This window comes from Nansenia antarctica (genome assembly GCF_963989245.1).
Source record: "Nansenia antarctica genome assembly, chromosome: 1".
NCBI classification, from domain to species: domain Eukaryota; kingdom Metazoa; phylum Chordata; class Actinopteri; order Argentiniformes; family Microstomatidae; genus Nansenia; species Nansenia antarctica.
Genome location: NC_137674.1, coordinates 75,916,432 through 75,938,931, shown reverse-complemented (window position 1 = coordinate 75,938,931; position 22,500 = coordinate 75,916,432). Strand labels below are relative to the sequence as shown.

Genomic DNA, 22,500 nt, shown 5'->3' with positions numbered 1-22,500 from the left:
ATTGATTGTCAAGCCTGTCTCTCTAGAGGATTTCTTTTCAGGTCAAACCTCTGAGATGATTGATCATCTATATGTGATTGTCTGTGACAACTTTCTGTGGATATCCTCTATTTGACTTCTAGAACTTTCTTTTATGAGTAAAAAATAAATAAAAGGCCAAAAAAAACGAAATGAAAGAGATGGGTTGATTTTAAGTTTCCTCAACGGATGTTGATTGACACTTGCCTGAGGCTTTCAACAATTTTGATTTGTTCTCAGCACCTTAGTTTCAATTTGAAATCCACCAGTACCGGCACACGCCGCTGATGAGAGGAATTTCAAGTCGATCAGCGTTTTCCTCGTTCAAGGCAAGGCAAGGCAAGTTTATTTGTGTAGCACATTTCATACAACAGGGGCAATTCAAAGTGCTTTACATACATTATTTAAAAATACAGCAAGAGGAGCATAAGAAAATAACAATTACAATGAATAAAAGCAAATATAAGAAGTAAATAGATAAAACATTTAAAAAGACAATAGTTAATGGAAAAATGGACATTGATAGAAGTGTTTGTGTTTAATCATAACTGGTGCAAAACATGAAGGTTTTTAGCTTAGATTTAAATATTTTAAGGGTTTGGGCCTGTTTGATTTCTTCAGGGAGTTTGTTCCAGGAGCATGCAGCAGCGTGACTGAAAGCTGCTGCACCGTATTTTGTTTTTACTCTTGGAATTATTAGCTGATTAGTCTCAGCTGACCTTAGGGACCTTGCGGGAATATAGGGTGGGAGGAGATCTGATATGTATTTTGGTCCAAGACCATTTTGTGATTTGTATGTAATTAGGAGGATTTTGAATTCAATTCACTGAGAGACTGGTAAGCCAGTGCAGGGACCTCAGGATTGGTGTAATGTGTTCAAATGTCTTTGTTTTTGTTAGGACCCTAGCAGCGGCGTTTTGGATGAGCTGCAATTTACGAACAGCTCCTTTAGATAGGCCTGTTAGTAGACCATTACAATAATCAAGTCTACTCGAAACAAATGCATGGATGAGTTTTTCAAGGTCTTGCTTGGACATGAAACCTCTCATTCTTGTTATGTTTTTCAGGTGATAGTAGGCTGATTTAGTTATCGAGTTTATGTGGCTGTTGAAGTTTAGATCAGAGTCTCGAATTACACCAAGATTTCTGACCAGTTTTTTAGTTTGAAGAGAGAGAGAATCAAGTTTCACAGGCCAAACTTAAGTGATCATTTTAATTTACTGTTGGCAATGTAGAGACACGTAGGCTTCATTGGCTTTTGATTTTGATTGGATTTTATTAGGATCCCCATTAGCTTCTGCAAAGCATCAGCTACTCTTCCTGGGGTCCACACAAAACATATACAAGAAATCATCACAAAAACATATAGCGCCCCGCGGTGGTGTAGCGGTCTACGCACTGGCCGCTAGTGCATGCTGCCCACCGGGGCCGGGGTTCGTATCCCGGCTCGCCAGATCCAGATATGGCCGAGGCACACGGGAAGCGGCATATTGGCCGGCCGCTTCCGAGGGTGGTATAGGAGTATTTCTGGACTAGGATCCGTCGCGCAACACCGCCCCCTGGGCGCCGGAATAACGGTACTGGGCTCGAGGAGCCAGTCAGCCTAGTCTGCCTGGCGGCCTCCTCTGGGACTGCCGGCCACGGGGTCGTGCGGCGGATCCTATGCAATAGGCAGGGGATAATTGGATGCTACGTTGGGTTAAATTGGCTACCAAATTGGGTGAAAAAGGGATAAAAATCTGAAAAACAAATTTAAAAAAAAACAACAAAAACATATAGCAAAGAAGAATAACATCAACATACGTAACATCACAAAACATAGAATAAAGGAGGAAAAAAAGCATCAACATGCATAACAACAAATGACCAAAAAACTAAAAAAATTATCAGAAATGCTCACGGCCTCAATGCATCACAAAAACACATAACCAAGAAGAACCATCCACACACAACTATAAATAACAGAAATATAATTTAAAATAGTCAGTTAGGAGTACCGGTGGCAACTACACATATCTAGTGCTAATGATGTGTTGCTTCACTTGGTTTTGGAAACTGAAAACTGTCTGTCCTCAAAATACCTTGCATACATTATATATTTCAGCTGTGGGGAACAATTTATCCGGAACTGCCTCATTTGTCTGAGATCTTTTGGGTTGGCCACACTCTCTCAGTGCCACGGCCAGATGGAGACGTAGAGAGGGGGAACAGGTGTATCGCTGTAACTAGCTGGACGAGTAACCGAGGGACACACTTCGATGAGGCAGTTGTGTGTGTGTGTGTGTGTGTGTGTTGATCTCTCAGTCTTCAGACCCCCAGAATCCTCCCTGCTGCCGTCACTCTTTGAATAAGAGTTTCTTCCGATCTCCCGATTATTGACGGAATAAACAGGAAAAACAAATGAACAGACCTCCACACAGAGTCTGTGATCCCTCCCCAGATGGGATTATTGGCTGCTCTTCCGTCCTGCCTTCATGAATACCTCCCTTGGCCCAGTCATTAGGATGACTGGTACACATGGCATACACTACATTGCTTATCAAAACTGCATTAGCAATGTTTCATTGATTGGAAGCACTCATTCTCACTGGACGATGTGCCCTCTGTCTCTCTCTGTCTGTCTCTCTCTGTCTGTCTCTCTCTGTCTTTCTTTCTCTCTGTCTCTCTGTCTTTCTTTCTCTCTCTCTCTTTCTTTCTCTCTCCATCTGTCTTACTTTCTCTCTGTCTCTCTGTCTCTCTCTGTCTTTCTTTTTCTCTCTCTCTCTCTCTCTCTCTCTCTCTCTCTCTCTCTGTGTCTCTCTCTCCCCCCCCCCTCCCCCCCCCCCTCTCTCTCTCTCTGTATGTCTCTCTCTCTCTCCCACCCCCACCCCCTCCCCTGTCTCTCTCTCCCACCCCCACCCCCCTCCCCTCCCCTCTCTCTCTCTCTCTCTCTCTCTCTCTCTCTCTCTCTCTCTCTCTCTCTCTCTCTCTCTGTGTCTCTCTCTCTCCCACCCCCACCCCCCTCCCCTCTCTCTCTCTCTCTCTCCCATCCCCACCCCGCTCCCCTCTCTCTCTCTCTCCCACCCCCACCTCGCTCCCCTCTCTCTCTCTCTGTCTCTCTCTCTCTCTCTCCCACCCCCACCCCCCTCCCCTCTCTCTCTCTCTCTCTCTCTCTCTCTCTCTCTCTCTCTCTCTGTGTCTCTCTCTCTCTCCCACCCCCTCCCCTCTCTCTCTCTCTCTCTCTCTCTCCCACCCCCACCCGGCTCCCCTCTTTCTATCCCTCTCCTTCTGGCCTTGCATCCGTTTCAGCTTGACAGGACGGAGGTGATCAAGAGCAACCTCCACCCGCAGTTCGCCAAGGTGTTCAGTCTGGACTACTACTTCGAGGAGGTGCAGAAGCTGCGGTTCGAGGTGTACGACATCCACGGCACCCACAGCATCGGGACCCGCGACGATGACTTCCTGGGTGGGGTGGAGTGTACGCTCGGTCAGGTACCGTACTATGACCCCTGACCCCTCACCAGGAACCTGTCAGTTATCTACCTGTCGCATAGGATAACCTTTGACCTATTCACTATACTGGTGTAGCATGTCAGTCAGCACACGTCAGTGAGAGTGGGCCATGTTTGTTCTGACCATCAAGTCATAAACACAACACACACAAGAGAGAGAATCATTCATTGAGATGAAACGGTCACATGACACTACTGTCTAGTCATTCAAGGCTGTGCTGTGCTCCCCAGATCGTGGCCCAGAAGAGGATGGTGAAGCCTTTGTTCTTGAAATACGGGAAATACGCCGGAAAATCCACCATCACGGTAGGTGACGAGTCTGAGTATATCAGCGTTATTGATCCTGCTATTCTCTGCCACGATGTGAAGCAGAAAGCAATATCAACAGCCAAACAGCCAAATCAATTAAAGCAATTCAGGCAAGTCTAATAACCTGCGATTGAAAGGCTGCTGTCTCTGTGCAAAGCGCAGTGACTCAGACATTTGGCATTGAAAAAAAAGCGGGGGAACTTAAAAGAAACAAGAGAGAACAGGAGGGAGAGTGTTGTCTGTGTGTACAGGCCATCTGACAGAGAAAGCACACAAAGGCGTTCGGAAGAGAACGACACAAAGACAGTGGTGTTTACAAAGCTGCAAATGAGACCTTCAGTAAAGGGAGGAAGGGTCTGTATGTTCCTGAGCGCTCCTCTTTACGGAGCACCATGTCTCTCTCTCTCTCTCTCTCTCTCTCTCTCTCTCTCTCTCTCTCTCTCTCTCTCTCTCTCTCTCTCTGTCTCTGTCACCCTGGCTCTCTCCCTGTGGGAGAGGAGGGAGATAGAACGAGAGAGACAGAGAGAACCGTTTAACATTTTCACCAGACATTATCGAGGAAGAAATAAAGCTTTTGCTTTCAAGACACAGGAATGATAATTGCTTGCTTGTATTGGACAGAAACAACTACTGTAGAGATGGATTTGGAGAATCTGTCCTACCACTATCGGTAGTGTTGTTTTTGCCACAATGACTTCTGATTAAAAATAGGCTTGTTTAAGTCCAGTTCTAGAGCTGTGTGGTTGGTGTTAATGAATTCCAGAGACGTGATGGAAAACCCTGTGGGGCTTTTCTGCCCATGGCTTCTTACTGATATGATAATAGACCTCTGCTTTGTCAGGTCAGTGAGGTGTGGCTGGGATAGCTATTATGACAGATAACAGAACCCTGTAGGACTAATAATAATAATAATAATAATAATATCTTGGTTTTATATAGCGCCTTTCACAAACCCAATGACGCTTTACAGATTTCACAGACAGAAAGTCAGACTGACAGAACAGAAAAAAAACACAGAGACAGCGACAGCGACAAAACTAAACTAGGGGCCAAAGGCCTTGGTGAACGGATGTGTTTTGAGGGCTGATTTGAAGGTGTCCAGGTGTGTGTGACTGGGTGGGTGCGTGTGTGAAAACACCCTCCCCACTGTTTCATACAGTGAATACAGGGACAGTCATGTTACTAATGTATGAATACATCGAACATGGTAAACACCTCTAAAAGGTATCGTTCATAACTGTGTACAATGAGTGTGAGTGTCACCAGCTAGCATAACACCCCCACCACAACATGACGATGGCGTCACGATTTGAGACAGGACAGCCTTGTGTGTCCGTTCAATACCGTACGGCGAGCTTTCTGACCTGCAGCTGATAGGCATACTGTAACAATGTTCCCACGCCGGCTTGTGTTGTATTATTGACGTGCTTTTATTAGACCCTGCAGAGTTTGTTGTTGGAAAACTGCCACGGAAACTGTATTACAGCGCGTCTGTTTAGACACTCAACAGATGTTGCTCATATCTAATGTATTCAGGCTGCGCTGGATGCTGGTGGAGGTGAGGACAGGCTCATTGTAATGCATAGAATGGGATGAGGAATGCATGGTATCAAATGCGCGACGCACACGACTGATCTGATACCGTCATTCCGCATTCCGTTCCGTGCATGACAATGAACCGGTCCTCTTTCTCTTTCTACCTCCACCGGCCTCCCTCCCTCCCTCCCTCCCTCCCCCCCTCCCTCCCTCCCTCCCTCCCTCCCTCCCTCCCTCGCTCCCTCCCTCCCTCCCTCCCTCCCTCCCTCGTAAGGCTGTTCATGTTGATGATGTCTGTCTCCCATTCCAACGCAGAGAAAGTCTTATTTTTGACAGACAGCAGTAAGATTTCCAAGCTTCCAATAACACAGAAGGCAAGGGGGTGATAAGGTGACTGATGGGATTCCACCTGTTGTACAGTCAGTGATGAGCAGTGATGCAATGGAGACGGGGATCATGAATATGAAACTGAAACTCTAGAGACCTCCCTCACCTCTCACCAGGCTTTATATTAGTGGTTCTCTGCATTTAGCTCTCCCACTCACCCTCTCTCTCCCTCCCTCCCTCACTCTCCCTCCCTCCCTCCCTCACTCTCCCTCCCTCCCTCCCTCACTCTCCCTCCCTCCCTCACTCTCACTCAATCACTCACTGTCAATCTGCACAAATCTCTCTCTTTCTTTCTCTTTATATTAGTGGTGTCTTTATTTAGCTCTCCCTCTCTCTCCCTCCCTCCCTCCCTCTCCCGCTCTCCCTCACTCTCCCTCCCTCTCTCTCCCTCTCTCTCTCTCTCTCTCTCTCTCTCTCTCTCTCTCTCTCAATCTCCCAGATCTCGGTATCTTCTTACCCCTTAGACTTCTCTATTGAACACACCTCTGTCGCACGCTAAACTATATAGCCTGCAATACATACGTGATATTCCCCCCGAAGAGGTATGCAGAGTAAAGAACTTGATTATCATGAACATTTGACAATGAATACATATCTATTGAATAATATATATCGATAGAAATTTCCCCTCAACAATTCACTCAAACCAATTCCACTCAAACCAAGCTGTCTAGTGGTCCAACTTCTGCCCAATCCCCCAGGCAATACTGTATTATTGTAAGAACACGCTCATCTGTTTCTCTGGGCCTGTGGGAATGTTCAGCTGAACTTTAAAGGTAATAATAACATTCATTCATATTCATTCATATTCATAATATCCGAAATGTTTCCCCACAGATTGCCTTCAAGTTTGTAGTGTGTACTATGTCAGGCTGTCTGCCTGTGGAAAGTCCTAATCGAATTGACACTGGGTACAAAATGTTACTCAAAATGGTATTTCTTTCATTTGTTTAGGTGCATGCTGAAGAGATTTCTGGCAACAATGGATATGTGGAGCTTTTCTTCTGTGCCAAGAAACTGGATGATAAGGTACGGGGGTGTGGATCTTATCTTATCAGTTAAAAAATCGATGTTTTAATTCCTGCTGATCGCAATTTCTCCTCTGAACAGTCTCTCGTCATCATATGGCTCCCATTTTGTTTCAGTCAGTATTTAGTCATGAGAGGTAATTGAAATGTTGAGTTGGTTGAATAATGCATTAAAAAAAAGTTTATTGTTGCATTTTCTGGTGCCATGTTAGGTAAGCATCTAGGACATTGATATTATATTGAGGCCTCTGCTAACAAATCGGAAAAAAGCGAGAATGGGGAATGTGAGAGCAGTGTGCGCACTCCCATGTGTGTGTGTGTGTGTGTGTGTGTGTGTGTGTGAGTGTATACACACACATGTGTGTGGGTGTGTCTGTCTATGGGGGGGTTAAAGTGTGATTTTCTGTTTGCAAACAGCACCTCCTCGCAAAGCATCCCACAATGCACCACTGGCCCTGGAGCACCGCAGGTGTCTGTTTCTCCTACAGCTGCAAGAAGCCGTACTCATACGCCTCCACACTCCTCCTCCCACACTGTCTTTTTTTTTTTCTCTCTCTCTCTCTCTTTCTCTCTCCCTTTCTCCATCTCCCGCTCTCCCTTACTCTCTCACTCTCTCTCACTCTCTCACCTCATCTCTCATGTCTCTCGTGCCTTTCTCCCTCTCTTTCTCTCTCCCTTTCTCCATCTCTCCTTATATCCTTCTGTTTCTCTCTCTCTCTCCCTTTCTCCATCTGTCCTTACACCCTTCTGTCTCTCTGCCCCAGACTCAGTGATTATCTACAAAATACAGACTTTTGCCCCTCCCCCACCATTCAGTTTTTATCAGAACCTATATATTTATATATCTCAATTCGTTTGCCTCTGAGAGGCTGAGAAGTAATATCCAAAGGACCTGTCTTTTTCATCTCTAATTTCAACTCAACTAGATTTCTGTGCCCTGGCACCTCACACAGGATTAAGAAATCAATCTAACATGGCTCTCTCAGAGCAAAGACGGCGTAGGCAGAGAGAAGGCCGCTGGAATAAGTGGCTCGGAAAGAAACACTTAGATAAGGCATGGTGCCAGAGCTTTTTAAAAGCTGAGATTTTCTCACCACCAACACCTGAACCAGCTTTTCCCTGCCATCTAGACTCCACCCTACTCCCTACTCCACAACAACAATGAAACACAGACAAAATGTATTTCCCTGTAAAGAGAAACGCTTTCATGTCTTTAAACTGTCATGAGAGTTGAGAACAAAAACACAAACACATTGAAACATTGCACATAACTGAACATGTATTACACTTGAACATTGCATTGTAAAGTGGACCCATCCCCTACCACATCACACCACGTCTGGATGCAGGTTGCACAAGGGACCACTGAACCAAACTCCTGCCCGAACCAAAAGAAACCCCCCCAAAAACGATAATGTTTTAATGAAAATGTGTACAATTTATTTGGCTCCGGTGCCAGAACCAAGTGACTGCACCCACACAAGTCTCACAGAGAGGCACAGACTTCATATCTCAGACCACAGGGCTGCAACAGCTCTCTGACAGCAGCAGTGACAGCAGCAGTCGTCTCCTGCCTCTGTCCACTCTCTACTACACTATGGGGGACACCGCCCCACTAATGATGTGAGGCTCTCTGCGTTTTGGCCTCTGACTCTCAACAAAGTTTTAGCCTTATCAAGGGAGAGGAGGTGAAGTTCTGCCAAGTGTATACTGCCGAGTGTGAGACTCCCAACAGCTCCACCACATTCATTATTCATCATACTGCAGAAGATTGGCTCCTTTGTAATGCATTTACGGTATAAGAGTTAACGATTTGCATCCCTTTCAAATTGGAACATTGGACCCCACCCCATATAAATTGCCCTCGGAAATGGAAAAATGGATTGCCAATTGTACTCTTCCTTGTGTCTGACATAAACCATGTTTCTCATCTAATCTTGTAGTGAAGGCAGAAACGTATTGTTGGTATTGTTTGATTTCCACCTCTTTCCTTATTGACATGATTTGCCCCTGATATTAATGTTTTCTTGCCATTTCAGATCTTCTTCTTTTTGATTACTCTAGAGAGGCTTAGAGAGAGAGAGAGAGAAAGAGAGAGAGAGAGAAAGAGAGAGAGAGAGAAAGAGAGAGAGAGAGAAAGAGAAAGAGAGAGAGAGAGAGAGAGAGAGAGAGAAAGAGAGAGAGAGAGAGATGATGGGGGGGTGATGGCAACATGCAGAAGCAGATTAATTGCTGGGTTACAATCTTTCTATGGGATCTGTCCGTTCCAGTGACATTGAGGATCCCATTACTACGAGTGATATGATTCTAATAGACACGGCCCGCCTTATCTATGCCACACAGACCACAAACACCGCTCCTTCACAATGGAGATCAACTATTATGAGGCACTTGTCCACATACCGGTAGTTGACTTAACCGAGACAATGGCTGATGGAGCAGATAATGAATGTTTCTTTTCAAAAGATCCCTGCTGTATTAACACCTTGTGTGAGACGTTTCACCTTTCATGTTCAGCTGTACCAACCAGAGGGGAGGTGATCGCCAAACTGAAAGAGGACTTCCTGTCCTGTGTTATGCATTATGCCACTCTATAGACAACAGATGTCATAGTTAACTTAATGAACGACACAGATTATATAAATAGGAGGTGCCAGTTGTCGCTGGACAGCGATTATATGTTGACAGACGCACTTCTGACTTACGTCAGTCGGTGCTGACGCCACTGGCAAAGTGGTTGCCATGACAATGTGATGGGGTGGCTACCTCTCCTTTTCCTCATCCTGTCCCCGTGGAGATGTGCTGTATCAGACTAATGCTGCAGGAAATGGGTACATTACATGTCTCGTGACCCCCCGCACACTCTCTTTAACACACACACACACACACACACACACACACACATACACATGCACGCACACACACACACACGCACACGCACACGCACACACACACACACACACACGTACACACATACACACACACGCACACGCTCACACACACACACACACGTACACACACACACACCCCACACACACATACCCTCATAAATCATAAATCATGCATTTTGAGCACTGAAGAACCAATTGACCCCAATAACCAGCGGCTGCCCTGAGCTTGTAACCTGAGACTCCAGGACTATTTCATTCTCTCTCCTGATTTGATCTGTCACAGCGCAAAGGCTGCGCACACACAGGGAGACAAGCCGTGTCAAACAAACTACCAGGAGAGGACTCCATTAACTCTGATGATGTCTGTCCATGTGCACTTCTGATTTCCTGGGGCCTCGATCTAACCAATGATATACATGACATTCTATATATCAGTCATATAAATTTGAATAGCACAATTGCGTGGCATCAACGTGACGTTATGTGACGAACCCGTTTGACTATTTCCGCAGGACCTCTTCAGTAAGTCAGACCCCTTTTTGGAAATCTATCGCATGAACGACGACGGGACGGAACAGCTTGTCCACAGAACTGAGGTGAGAGGGCACCCCTCCTCCCACGCTCTGAAACCCCCCCCTTCTGTCCTCCTGGCCACTCTCCATGTCCTGCTGTGTGTGTGTGTGTGTGTGTGTGTGTGTGTGTGTGTGTGTTGCTCATGTGTGACCCTGAACTGTTCCTGCATGCTCCTCCAGGTGATCAAGAACAACCTGAACCCAGTGTGGGAGCCGTTCAAAGTGTCCCTCATCTCCCTGTGCAGCTGTGACGACGACAGGAAGCTCAAGGTGAGAACGCCAGGGAAGTGGCGCCGCAGGGAAGGGACAGGATGGAACACAATGCCGAGCGCTGCGCTGAAGGACTGAAGGAATGAATGAAATAATCAGTGACTGAAGGACTGAATGAATGAATGAAATAATCAGTGACTGAAGGACTGAATGAACAAATGGACCAACACACATGAATGAATACAGTTATGAAGTAAACAGCCGAGGGGCTCTGTGTGTGTGTGTGTGTGTGTGTGTGTGTGTGTGTGTGTGTGTGTGTGTGTGTGTGTGTGTGCGTGTGTGCGCATTACAGATGAGGGCTCTGGGTGTGTGTGTGTGTGTGTGTGTGTTTGTGTTACAGCCGAAGGCTCTGTGTGTGTGTGTGTGTGTGTGTGTAGGTGTGGGTGTGGGTGTGTTTGTGTGTTACAGCCGAAGGCTCTGTCTGTGTGTTACAGTGCCTAGTGTGGGATTATGACTCCAGAGGGAAACATGACTTCATCGGGGAGTTCTACGCCACCTTCAGAGAAATGCAAAAGATCTCCAGCGGAAACAAGGTCAGTGGGAGAGAGAAAGAGAGAGAAGAGAGAGAGAGAGGAGAGAGAGAAGAGAGGAGAGAGAGAAGACAGAAAGGAGGGAGAGACAGAGAGAGGGAGAGAGACACAGAGAGAGAGAGACAGACAGAAAAAAAAGAGGCAGACAGACAGAGACAGAGAGAGGCAGACAGAGAGACAGAGAGAGACAGGGAGAGACAGAGGCAGAGAGAGATAGAGAGAGACAGACAGACAGAGAGAGACAGAGACAGAGACAGAGAGAGACAGAGAGAAACACAGAGAGACAGAGAGCACATCCTCCAGCGATGCTAGAATGTTCCACGTGCGTCAGTGATCTGCCACTTAACACTGAAGTAGACAGAGGTGGATGAAAGAGATGTCCCAGCGTTGTCGACACTAGTTCTATGATGCAGGCTGCACAAGTCCTAACTCCATGTGCATGCTCACCGTCTACCTCTTGTCTCGAAGGTCACATGGGACTGCCTGAATCCAAAGTACAAACTGAAGAAGAAGAACTACAAGAACTCTGGCGTGGTCATCCTCAGTGACCTCAAGGTTAGTTGCTGTTGAGAAAATTAATGTACAAATGTACCAAAAAAAATTATGTACAAATGTAATACAAAACAACACGGAGAAACATTATAATGGCTGCATATCCCGTTAGGCTATAACTCACAACACAGAAACAGAGTGATAATTAGTTGATATTAGAAATACGTATTATGCAGTGTTCTTTCCAGCACCTGCTACCGACTTTTCCCTCTTTATTACTATGACTGTGGGTGTCACTGGGTTATTCTTTACTGAGTTGTTTTGGTATTTTCCCAAGACTGTTGTTTAAGTAACCCGTTTCGTTTGGATTATTTCATTTGGAGTAATTCGTTGACCAGGGCTGAGCTGGTGATGGTTGCAGTGTCTCTGTTTGTGTGATCTCAAACTGGCACACACATTGCTCAAAGAGACAAATGAAATCATCTATTTTGCCATTCTTTATTTCTGACTGCAAAGTGGACTATTTAAGAATATAATTTTGATAATTGTTCAATTAGTTTAGTTCAAGAGTCGTCTCTACTTGGAAGAAGTGACTTGTTAATTTGCAATTACTGCCCCCACTACACTGCTGTACAGTTTCTCTATAAATACATTTATTTAAATTTTAAAAAAGTCATTCTTTCTTCTTCTAGCATTGTGACTGCCAATGGCCCCTGGTCCTAGAATAGATTTCTTCTTCTTATGATGACTGAAGGAAAATTGATTCACTTACTTCGACAAATGTATTTGTTGGAAGTCGTTTTGGATAAAGGCGTCTGACAAATGTCTAAAATGTAAATGTGATATAAATGACTACCGTATGAATGTAGATGTTTTGTAAACAACCAAGATGTTCAGTGGAATAAATTCCACTTATCTGCCTGACAACATTGATAAGTCGTCCTCCGGTCTCAGGGTTTTGTTTTTAAAACGGTCTCATCTTGTCTTTCTCTCCTGCAGCTTCACAGAGTCTATTCCTTCCTGGATTACATCATGGGAGGATGTCAGATCCACTTCACAGTGAGTTGAGCATGTGCAGTACCATACCATGTCTTCCTCACTTAGCGGCATGGGGCACAGCGCTATGCTCGCCTTCAAATGCTGGGTGATTCATCCACTGCAGTCAGTCTCTGTGAATATTAATGGCTGCTTGCTTTTAGTTAAGGTGTTTTAAATGATGACAGGCCTAGTGGTTCAAACCTGCTTGTTTTGTAATTCAAATCGGTGATCCTTTTCCAGGCTTTTAGGCAGTCATCCGAGGCAGAGGTTGCGATTAAATGTGACATCCTCTAAATATGAAATGTTGTATTGCATTCCAAGTGTCATTTTGTGTGTGTGTTTTTTTTACATCTGTGAAACCTCCCGCTGACTGGCTGGCTGGTTGGTATTTTATTCAGGGATGAATTTTTATGTATGCGCTTGATCGGTTTCTTGCTGCAGGCAATTCAATGGAATCAATTCAAATCTCTCTCTGGAGCTCTGGCCCGGGGCTTTGCCCTCTATGGAGCTACCTCTCACTTTCTCTCGCTCCCTCTCTCCTCGCTACCTGACCGGATTAGGGAGGCAATAATGAATGTTAATTATGGGGACTGCACAGTGAGAAGGCAGTGTGTGTGTCTCCATTGTTGCGATGGCTGCTGGGATCTCTGTGGGTGTACAGACAGCATTTGTTATCTGATATCGCAGCTATAGAGCAGTAGAGAGGCTTTTGATCATGTGTATGATTAATATGTCCAAATACTTGCCGAATATTCCCTTGTTGAGCAGCAGCTCGACTAGCTATTCCTGTGCTTGTATTTTTAGCGCCGTCTGACATCAAAAGCAGAGAAACATCTCTTGCCCTCGGTGTATCCTGCGATGCTGCGCAAGCTGTACGTTGGGCCTCTAAATGGCTCTGCGTAAAAAAAGAACATCTGTGATTTTCTCATAAATGAAAATAAAAACGGAAATTTAACAGATGCCTTCAGCCATCTTGATTTACATATCTTACATTTTAGGCATTTAGAACAGATTCATTTCTGTATACTGTCAGGTTTTTATGCTTATCGTGCCCGAGGATGTGATAAGAATATGATTGCTGCAGATTATTTCGTAGCGGCTTCCTGGTCGTGAGTTCAAGCCAGCCAGCAACTCTGCCCCCAGGACACATGGAAGATGGCCTAATCATCGTTTTCATAACGATAATCTCCCCCCATCTTCTCTCTGTCGGTCTTCACAGTGTATAGAATGACCTGTTTCAACGCTGCTTACCAATGATTCTTGGGTTCATGGACCTGTCGTTGGTTGTTTTAGGTGGCCATTGACTTCACAGCGTCCAATGGAGACCCGAGGAACAGCTGCTCGCTGCACTACATCAACCCCTACCAACCAAACGAGTATCTGAAGGCTTTGATAGCAGTGGGAGAGATTTGTCAAGACTATGACAGGTTAGTCATACCCCCTCCCACACACACACACACACACACACACACACACACACACACACACACACACACACACACACACACAAACAGACTCTCGCACACACACACACACACACACACACACACACACACACACACACACACACACACACACGCACGCACGCACACACACACACACACGCACACAGGTACACATAAATGCACACACACATGCACACACACAACACACGCACAAACGCACGCACAAACACACACACACAAGCACGCACAAACGGACACTCGCACACACACACACAGGAACGCACACGCACACACACACACACACACGCACACACACACACACACACACACACACACACACACACACACACACACACACACAGGGCCTGCACACAAGCATACACACAACCACACACACACACACACACACACACACACACACACACACACACACGCTAGAACGCTCTTTATACTCGATTTGTCAGGCCTCATAATGTGTAGAGCGAGAGGCTCCTTTTCATCTGATGATTGCCAGAAATGGGGATGTAATGGAAATCAGGGAGCGGTGAAATAGAGTCTAATAGAATCACTGGGCTCTTACTAGTTCTGCTGCTCACAGATGCATGATGACAGTCGATGGAGCTGAACATTTATATGTCTGTCATTTTGCTTACCATGCAAGTCCTCCATGATACATAAGACCCTACGTAAGCTGATTTTGCACACTGTACATATACTGTACGCATTGTATTGATAAAACATTGCCCTTGCTCTGTACATACTTCATACTTCATATATCTTACTGTACATATCTCGCCCTTGTCTGTACATATCACACTGTACATTATCTGTCCGCACTGGCTAGATGCCGAATGCGTTTCGTTGTCTCTGTACTTCTGTACTCTGTCAATGACAATTACATTTAATCTGAATCTTGACCCACCGCCAGCAAACAAATGTAGTATCAAGTATATGCATGTACTGTACTGTTCCCACTTGCATTAACACGCACCTCGACTATTACACCCTGTGCCAAGTGTTCGAGTTAAAGCCTGTTTGTTACTCAACGATGAGGAAATTAGAGCCAACACAACCACCCTCCGCAGGCATTAATCATGCATGACGAGGCTCTGGGGGAAAATCTCCCAGGACCACGGTGGGAGGCAAGACCGCTTGGTCTGGTTGTTATTTCTGCTGCAGTTGTTGCTGCAATGGGGCACAGAGTGTGATGGTGCAAGGGCAGGGGGCAGGGGGCAGGGGCAGTGGTAGGAGCTGGGTGTATTTTTTTCCGGTAAGATTCAGGAGATCATGGACCCAGATGGGTTGGAGAGAACCCAGATACAGTATTCTCCTTCGTACACGACACGTCACATTGGGGTGGATTTTCATATTGTCAGGAACGTATGTTATATACCGACTGTGGTACTGAATCCCTGTTACACTACTACGCATTCCTAAACAAATACTGCGGTATTTGTTCAACATCCACACACTCGGGTGACTGGAGGCAGCGTCGCAGGAACTGTTAATTAGTCAGTCGCAGGTTATTGTCAAACGGGGTCCACGTTAGAGAGCGGATCCAGTCGTGGCGTGGGCACGGAGCCAGCGGAGGATTAACACGGTGACTCACGCTACAGTCGCGTCCGCAGGTTTGAATGTGCGGGGAGCGCTGTCTGGCTAATTAACGGGGAGCTGAGAACAGTGTAACACCACAGTCCCAGAGGTCCACTCTGACAGGAAGAGAGAGAAAACAATACACTGCTACGCTACCTCCTTTCTGGGAAGACGTGTGTCTCAGATGAATCATTTTCTCAGCTGAATAATTTGGGTGTTTAAGTGATTGTGTGTGTGTGTGTGTGTGTGTGTGTGTGTGTGTGTGTGTGTGAGTGAGTGAGTGTGTGTATGTGTGTGTGTGTGTGTGTGTGTGTGTGTGTGTGTGTGTGTGTGTGTGTGTGTGTGTGTGTGTGTGTGTGTGTGTGTGTAGTCGATACATGCCTTGGGGGTGACCGCCCACAGTAAGCGGGCAGCGTGGGCCTCTCTTCCTCTCGTGAGGGCAGGTGTGCAGGAGATGGAGTCTGCTTATTTTAGGAGGACCTCTGTCCTGCGTTGGCAGAGGCCTGCCTACCTACAGCGCTATACCTGACTGAGAGGAGCCGTATAGAGCGGAGCAGATTATCTTAAGCGCTGGGACGTTTCTCTCGTGACCCCCCCCAGCACTTACTTAGATGTACTTTTTGCAGTGTAGTGTGTGTCACGTTGTCTGGATGAAATAGGCACACATGCACGCTCACACAAAATACAACCTTCTACAATTAACCTTCTACAGGCGGTGCTCAATTTCAATCATCACCAATCATTCGAAGACTTCTTTGATCCCAAGTCTAAGAAAAGGTTTGTACCACTCCACTCGACATGACTCTGTCCTAAAGAATGCTCTCCTGTATTGTGCAGTCAGACTTGAAAGCTTAATCTCTTTCTCTCTGTTTGAGCCCCATTCTTGTAGCTCTGTTATGCTTCCTCGCAGCGCTCAAGGTTGTTTTCCCCCACAAAAGCAGTTAAAACACTGAATGACTGAACATCAGGCGAGGGGCATCAGAAACTAACTGATCAGTCGCTTTAGGAGATTCACATCGCTCTGGTGGAGGTATCGCTGCAGACGCTTCTCTTTGATAACAGAGCGGCTTTGAAGCCACAGAGTATCGACCGCCTGCCTCTCCAGTCAGGAGACAAGGTAATTTTGAGAAGCTGTATATGGTGTTTCGAATGGCTAATAGCCTGACTAACTGCCTCAAAAACAACCGCCCAAAGAAATGAGTGAAAGGTAGTATTTAAGATCGGCACCCCCAGCGCGGTCTGTGTGACCTCTATGAGAGAACAAGAACAAGAACCGTTTAAACTGAGCCTGTTATATAACGGTCAATTCTCTCCTTTCTGTGTGTGTGCGTGTGCGTGTGCATGCTTGTGTGTGTGTGTGTGTGTGTGTTTGTTTGTTTGTGTGATGTAATGGGGGTGTTACATTAAAAGCGGTCTCCTCCTGGTAAAGAATACAGTATGTTGAAGGCCCATTTCTGTCCTCTGTATTACAGCGAGTGATGAACACAGCCCTCCGCCCCAACCTGACCCCTCATGTGGTTTATTCCCTCATTTGTTTTGATTCGCTGTCAAAGGAAATGTGTTTCCACCGCCTCGCGTCGCTGCCAATTCCGCTCAAGTCCATCTCTAGAGCTCCCGCAGGGCTCTTCCCGTCCTTTCTCCCAGAGATCCGTGTCTTTTGGGATTCATTAAGAGCAGGATTAGCCTTTTTACAACTTCTCCTGCAAAGTGGTGGCAGAGGAGGAGGGTCTCTTTGTTGCCTTTCCTTTCTTCTTCAGCAGATTAGGGATGTGCCGTCGTCGTCGTCGAGAATAGCGAAAGTGTTGTGGAAGGAGGGAGGGAAAAAGAGGGCATTTCTGGGGCATGTCAACTGGGGGTAGGGAGACAAGAATCACTCCTGCTTGTCCCCTAATTGATCCAAGCCGTACAAGCTGTACTCTTTTCCCTGGGTTTACAGAGAGATGGGCTCCTGAATCTCTGTGCCAAGAGGGTTGTCTGAGGGTTGTCATGTTCACCCTCATTGGTAATAATGGAGTGTGTGTGTGTGTGTGTGTGTGTGTGTGTGTGTGTCAGGAGAGGCTGGCGGAGGTTGAATTCGGAGGATAGGCTCTTTGTAATGCATGAAACGGATTGAGGAATGGGATCAAACACCTTCCGCATTCCCTTCCATGCATTGGCCCATGCATGGGTCCATCCTCTGATTTCTGCCTCCACCAGCCTCCCCTGGTGTGTGTGTGTGTGTGTGTGTGTGTGTGTGTGTGTGTGTGTGTGTGTGTGTGTGTGTGTGTGTGTGTACTCGTTTGTTATGATACCAGAGCAGAGGCCTGTTTACTTAAATGTGAGGCACATTCACCACGCCCTTGAAGAAACGAACAAAGCCCTGGAGTGCTGTACAACCAACAAACACACACACACACACACACACACACACACACACACACACAAAGCAACGCATTCTGATTTGGACATTTTAACGCTGTGTGTAAATGTGTGTGTGTGTGTAAGATATGAGTGTCAGCGATGGCAGCCGTCTTTGCCCACTGGGAAAACGGGCTGTCTGGAAGACTGAGTTTCGCCGCCAGGCTCTCTTGTTGTTGTGGTGTTTTATGCCCATCTGTGGCTGCCACTCACGTAAACGTGTACCTCCAGATAGGTTCCCTTCTCCTGGGACAGTGAGAGAACCTGTCGAAGACCTCTGTGTTCAGCGCTGTGTCGATCGGTTGATGATTCCTCATTTCCAGGGGAAGATGAGACGCTGAGAGTTTATATAATTAGTTTTTTTTCCCATTACTTTACCAGCACATGCCCTGGAGAACATGTTTATCAGCCGACGATGGGCAGTTCAAGTTTGAAAGCGTGGAAGAGCTTTAGTTGTCTCTGCTGAGCGCTAACAGGCAATCTTCAATTTAATGCTCATTACTCTCAGACTCGTCTTCCCAGCCCACCCCCCTCCTCCCCCCTCCCCACCCCCGCTCCCTGCAACAGTAAATAAATTAAACAGCTAATTTCAAATGTTGATGTCTCAGAAACTAAGATGTTGTTATGGAGATGTTATTTCAGATTGCATGGTGCTGGCGTAATTACTTTTTTCCCTTCGGTCTGTAATGGCAGCATGGAAGAGACATGTCCTGATAGCCGAGCTGAGACAACATCATGTCTTTAGGCAAAGAAGCCCGAACGTGATGTGGAAACACGCTGACAGAGCCTGTGTAAAGCCGTACTGTCGATTGGAAGAGGATAGAGCCACTGTCAGAAAGAAGGCTCTCGTTTACTATTTCACACATCTCCTGTTTTCTCTCACTCCTCCTCTTCTGATGGTCCCCCCCTTCCCCCATTATATTGTATTTTTTCTCCCATAGTGCCGTGCCACTGTGAAGCCCCCCCACTCCCCTGCCGTGTCCTAGCACGCTGTGTGATCAGATGCTGTGTGCTTTGCGGTATTTCCCAGCAGGCACTGCTTCTGTCCTGCTGTGGTGTGCACTCTCCGTCTCTCCCACTGTTACTCCTTTCATCCCTGGAGTGCTGTACAACCCCCCACCCACACACACACATGCAAACACACACACACACCCTCCCCCCACCCTGTAGCAAGGAGGAAAATATTGAACATGATAGAGTGTATAAGTCCTTTCAGCCCATCAAAGTGATAGCAGCTAATGAGTGGTGGATGCAGCAACTGCGATGGCAGTATTACCACTTAGCTTGAATAGAGTGACACAAGCTCACCTCATTTTGTGCAGACTGCTGGGACTCAGCGGCAGATTTTAAATCATCATTTAATTAGCCTTGTTAACAGCCTGAATCACAAACAGTCTGTGATGAATTGATTTGCACAGTTCATCCTGTTTAAAAAAAAAAAAACAGATACAAATCTACTACGCTATGTCTTCCATCTGATCAGTGATGTAGTAACAGCAGCAGTAGCATCTGCAGTAACCGGTCTGTTTTACGATATATTGATTTGTGCTTCGCATTTCAGTGACAAGAGATTCTCTGCCTTGGGATTTGGAGCAAGAATTCCGCCCAATTACGAGGTAGGTGTGAACTTGTTTACCTGTTGTTATTGTTTTCCCTTTCATGTTCTGTTTGTCCATCCTTCCATCCTTCCTTCTTCCTTCTCTTCCTCTGTGGCCTTCCTAACGGTGGTATTTAGCCATGCCCTGGGTCTATGTATTGAACAAGCTGATTGCCATGACTTATGTACTGACACCATTCATCACGCTGTCAAAATATCACATTTCAAAGTCATAATTGAGTTTATTATTTATTCAAAAGCACCCTTCGAAATACCAACCTCTCCGGGAGAAAACTTGTTTTGAGGGAATTAGAATAATGGCAGGCAGAGTGGAGGCCCTCCGTATTGATGACCAGTCATAAGATATCCTAAGAGAGAGAGAGAGAGAAGGAGAGAAGGAGAGAGAGGAGCATAAGCAGACTGGTAGAGTACAGCACAGAGAGCCTGAGGTCGATTTAGCTATCACCCTGGAGAGAGGGTTTGAAGAGCCATGCACACACACACACACGCGCACACACACACACACACACACACACCCAACACACCGCTCACACACACACACACACACACACAGACGCACGCACGCACGCACGCACGCACGCACGCACGCACGCACGCACGCACGCACGCACGCACGCACGCACACACACACACACACACACACACACACACACACACACACACACACACACACACACACACACAGGAAAACAGATGAGGCAATAGCAGGACAACAGAAGCAGCTGTGTCTGTTCCTTGCATTTGCTTAATGATGAATTGAGTTCTGTAACTTCTGTTATTACAGCCTTACTTTCTGGTTAAAAGTACAGAAAAGCAAAGACCTGTTGATTTTGGAACGTCTGAATTGCTTCTTTGTCACAATTTAGCTGCCACTCAAATTGTAAAGATGTATTTAATTTAGAGTTATGACTGTCACGTCGTAAAAAACATGTAGGCCTTTTGTCCATAATAGTGAAAGGGCTGTGGATTTTTGGCAGTTAATGAGGAGATGACGAGACTTATTCATACTCAAATTGAACTTACTGTTGAAATATGGTCATATCTTTTTCTCTATTAAAAGTTACCTCCTCGGGTAATTCCAGGGACAGACAGATTAACTGTCACCAGAGTTTGAATGGAATGTCCTTGAACAGCCAGTAACATTTGTAATGAGAGAGAGAGAGACAGAGGGGGGGGGGGGGGGAGAGAGAGAGAGGGAGAGGGACACTACAAACCTTTCAGTGTACCACAGTGTCTGAATATTTATTTTCCCCCCAACCTACAGGTGTCTCATGACTTTGCCATCAATTTCAACCCAGAGGATGACGAATGTGAAGGTAAGATGAGCTGAGATGGTGAGATAAGGCCTCTTTTTCAGTATGCTTATGGACGTGTGGGAATAGTCCTGCTCTTCTCACCATCCATCTCCAACAGAGACGTGTTACAATGAGAAATAAGCCCACTGGGGGAGAATATGGAGCCTGAGAGTGCTTTCTCCTTTCAAAACCCATTTTTAATGGTCAGACAGCCTCTACAAATTCACATTTCCTGTAATACTTTTATCTCAGATCTCAGCACCAGCTCTCCTCTCTTCTCCTCCAGTCCTGTATATCCCACCTCTCCCCCTCCTTCCCTCCCCTCCCCCTCCCTCCCCCTTCTCTCCCTATGCTGCTTTGAGCTGTGTGTCCAAAGCAGAGCTTTATGCCGGTGCGTGTGTGTGTGTGTGTGTGTGTGTGTGTGTGTGTGTGTGTGCGCGTGTGTGTGCGTGTGTCTGTGTATGCGTGTGTGTGTGTGTGTGTGCGTGTGTGTGTGTGCGCGTGTGTGCGTGTGTCTGTGTATGCGTGTGTGTGTGTGTGTGTGTGTGTGTGTGTGCATGTTCTCTCTGATCAGAGATCCAGGGGGTGGTTGAAGCCTACCAGAGTTGCCTGCCTAAGATCCAGCTGTACGGCCCCACCAACGTCTCTCCCATCATCAGCAGGATAGCCAAGCTGTCAGCAGGGGAGGAGACCATCAAAGACGCCTCGGTGAGTGTACTTTGCCTCAGCATTAGAGAGACACACGGCTAGTTCTGCTGTTGTTCTCACCTGCTGGGTTTGAGCAGACTGGGTTGAGCAGACACAAACATCGCCTCTGATCAGCTTTCACATGATTAAAATCAGCAAAGACACACCATGAATGCGCATACACCTGAATGCATGTGAGCAAATTAGAAAGTCAATCAATCGTTTTCAGGAAATAAGTCAGTCATTCGTTGTTCGTGATTTGTTTGTCTAAATCAAAGATGTTGTTTGTTTAAATTAGAAAGTGGTTGAGTGGCTCAAAATTCAACAGTAGCCACCCTATAGACGAGCCCCCATCCACGCATATGAATAATATGCCTGGCTTCCCAGATTACCACCAACGTCATAGACAGGATTCAGTGGGCTGGAACTCACCTCCCATGGAAATCTTGGCTACCTCAAGGCGCCGAGTTCATCCTCCTCCACCATGGCCCACCTGAAGCTTGAGAGCTTTAATGCTGCCACCTACGACAGGATTTACAGAGCCGCTGATCAGGCGACGCAGGCGAGCCAAAAATATTGCAATGCAATGGCTTTGGTGAGTCATCCCCCACTGCTACCTAGTTAGTGTAGAGAAGTGGGGATTACTCACTGAATCCATTGCATTGCAATATTTTGGCTTGACTAGCGAGTGTCTCATTCATTTTCAACAACGTTGACATTTATTTAAATTTTTCAGAATAAAAGTGTGAAATTGTGATTGGTTGCAAACTTGTTCCCCCTTTCACCAGCTGCTGTCACATATAATTCCCCCTCTTTTACAGGCTTGTGATGAGGTGGTTTGCAGAGTGAAATGGCAGTGCATTGCTGTAGCCTTTATAGGCTCGGCAGGGGCCGGGTCAGCCA

General features: G+C 46.3%; 1 protein-coding gene across 1 annotated transcript in view; it reads left to right on the top strand.

The window, feature by feature from the left end:
• Nucleotides 1-22,500, top strand: part of cpne7 (copine VII) — a gene marked incomplete at both ends in the record, with an annotated part of 32,459 nt that overhangs the window by 6,831 nt on the left and 3,128 nt on the right. Inside the window, 12 exons of the mRNA XM_080550535.1 lie at nucleotides 3,307-3,489; nucleotides 3,741-3,815; nucleotides 6,696-6,770; nucleotides 10,173-10,256; nucleotides 10,413-10,502; nucleotides 10,937-11,035; nucleotides 11,501-11,587; nucleotides 12,524-12,583; nucleotides 13,856-13,989; nucleotides 19,559-19,613; nucleotides 20,880-20,931; nucleotides 21,485-21,618. Of these exons, the coding sequence (XP_080406661.1) occupies nucleotides 3,307-3,489; nucleotides 3,741-3,815; nucleotides 6,696-6,770; nucleotides 10,173-10,256; nucleotides 10,413-10,502; nucleotides 10,937-11,035; nucleotides 11,501-11,587; nucleotides 12,524-12,583; nucleotides 13,856-13,989; nucleotides 19,559-19,613; nucleotides 20,880-20,931; nucleotides 21,485-21,618 (1,128 nt within the window). The remainder of the gene's footprint in view (nucleotides 1-3,306; nucleotides 3,490-3,740; nucleotides 3,816-6,695; nucleotides 6,771-10,172; nucleotides 10,257-10,412; nucleotides 10,503-10,936; nucleotides 11,036-11,500; nucleotides 11,588-12,523; nucleotides 12,584-13,855; nucleotides 13,990-19,558; nucleotides 19,614-20,879; nucleotides 20,932-21,484; nucleotides 21,619-22,500) is intronic.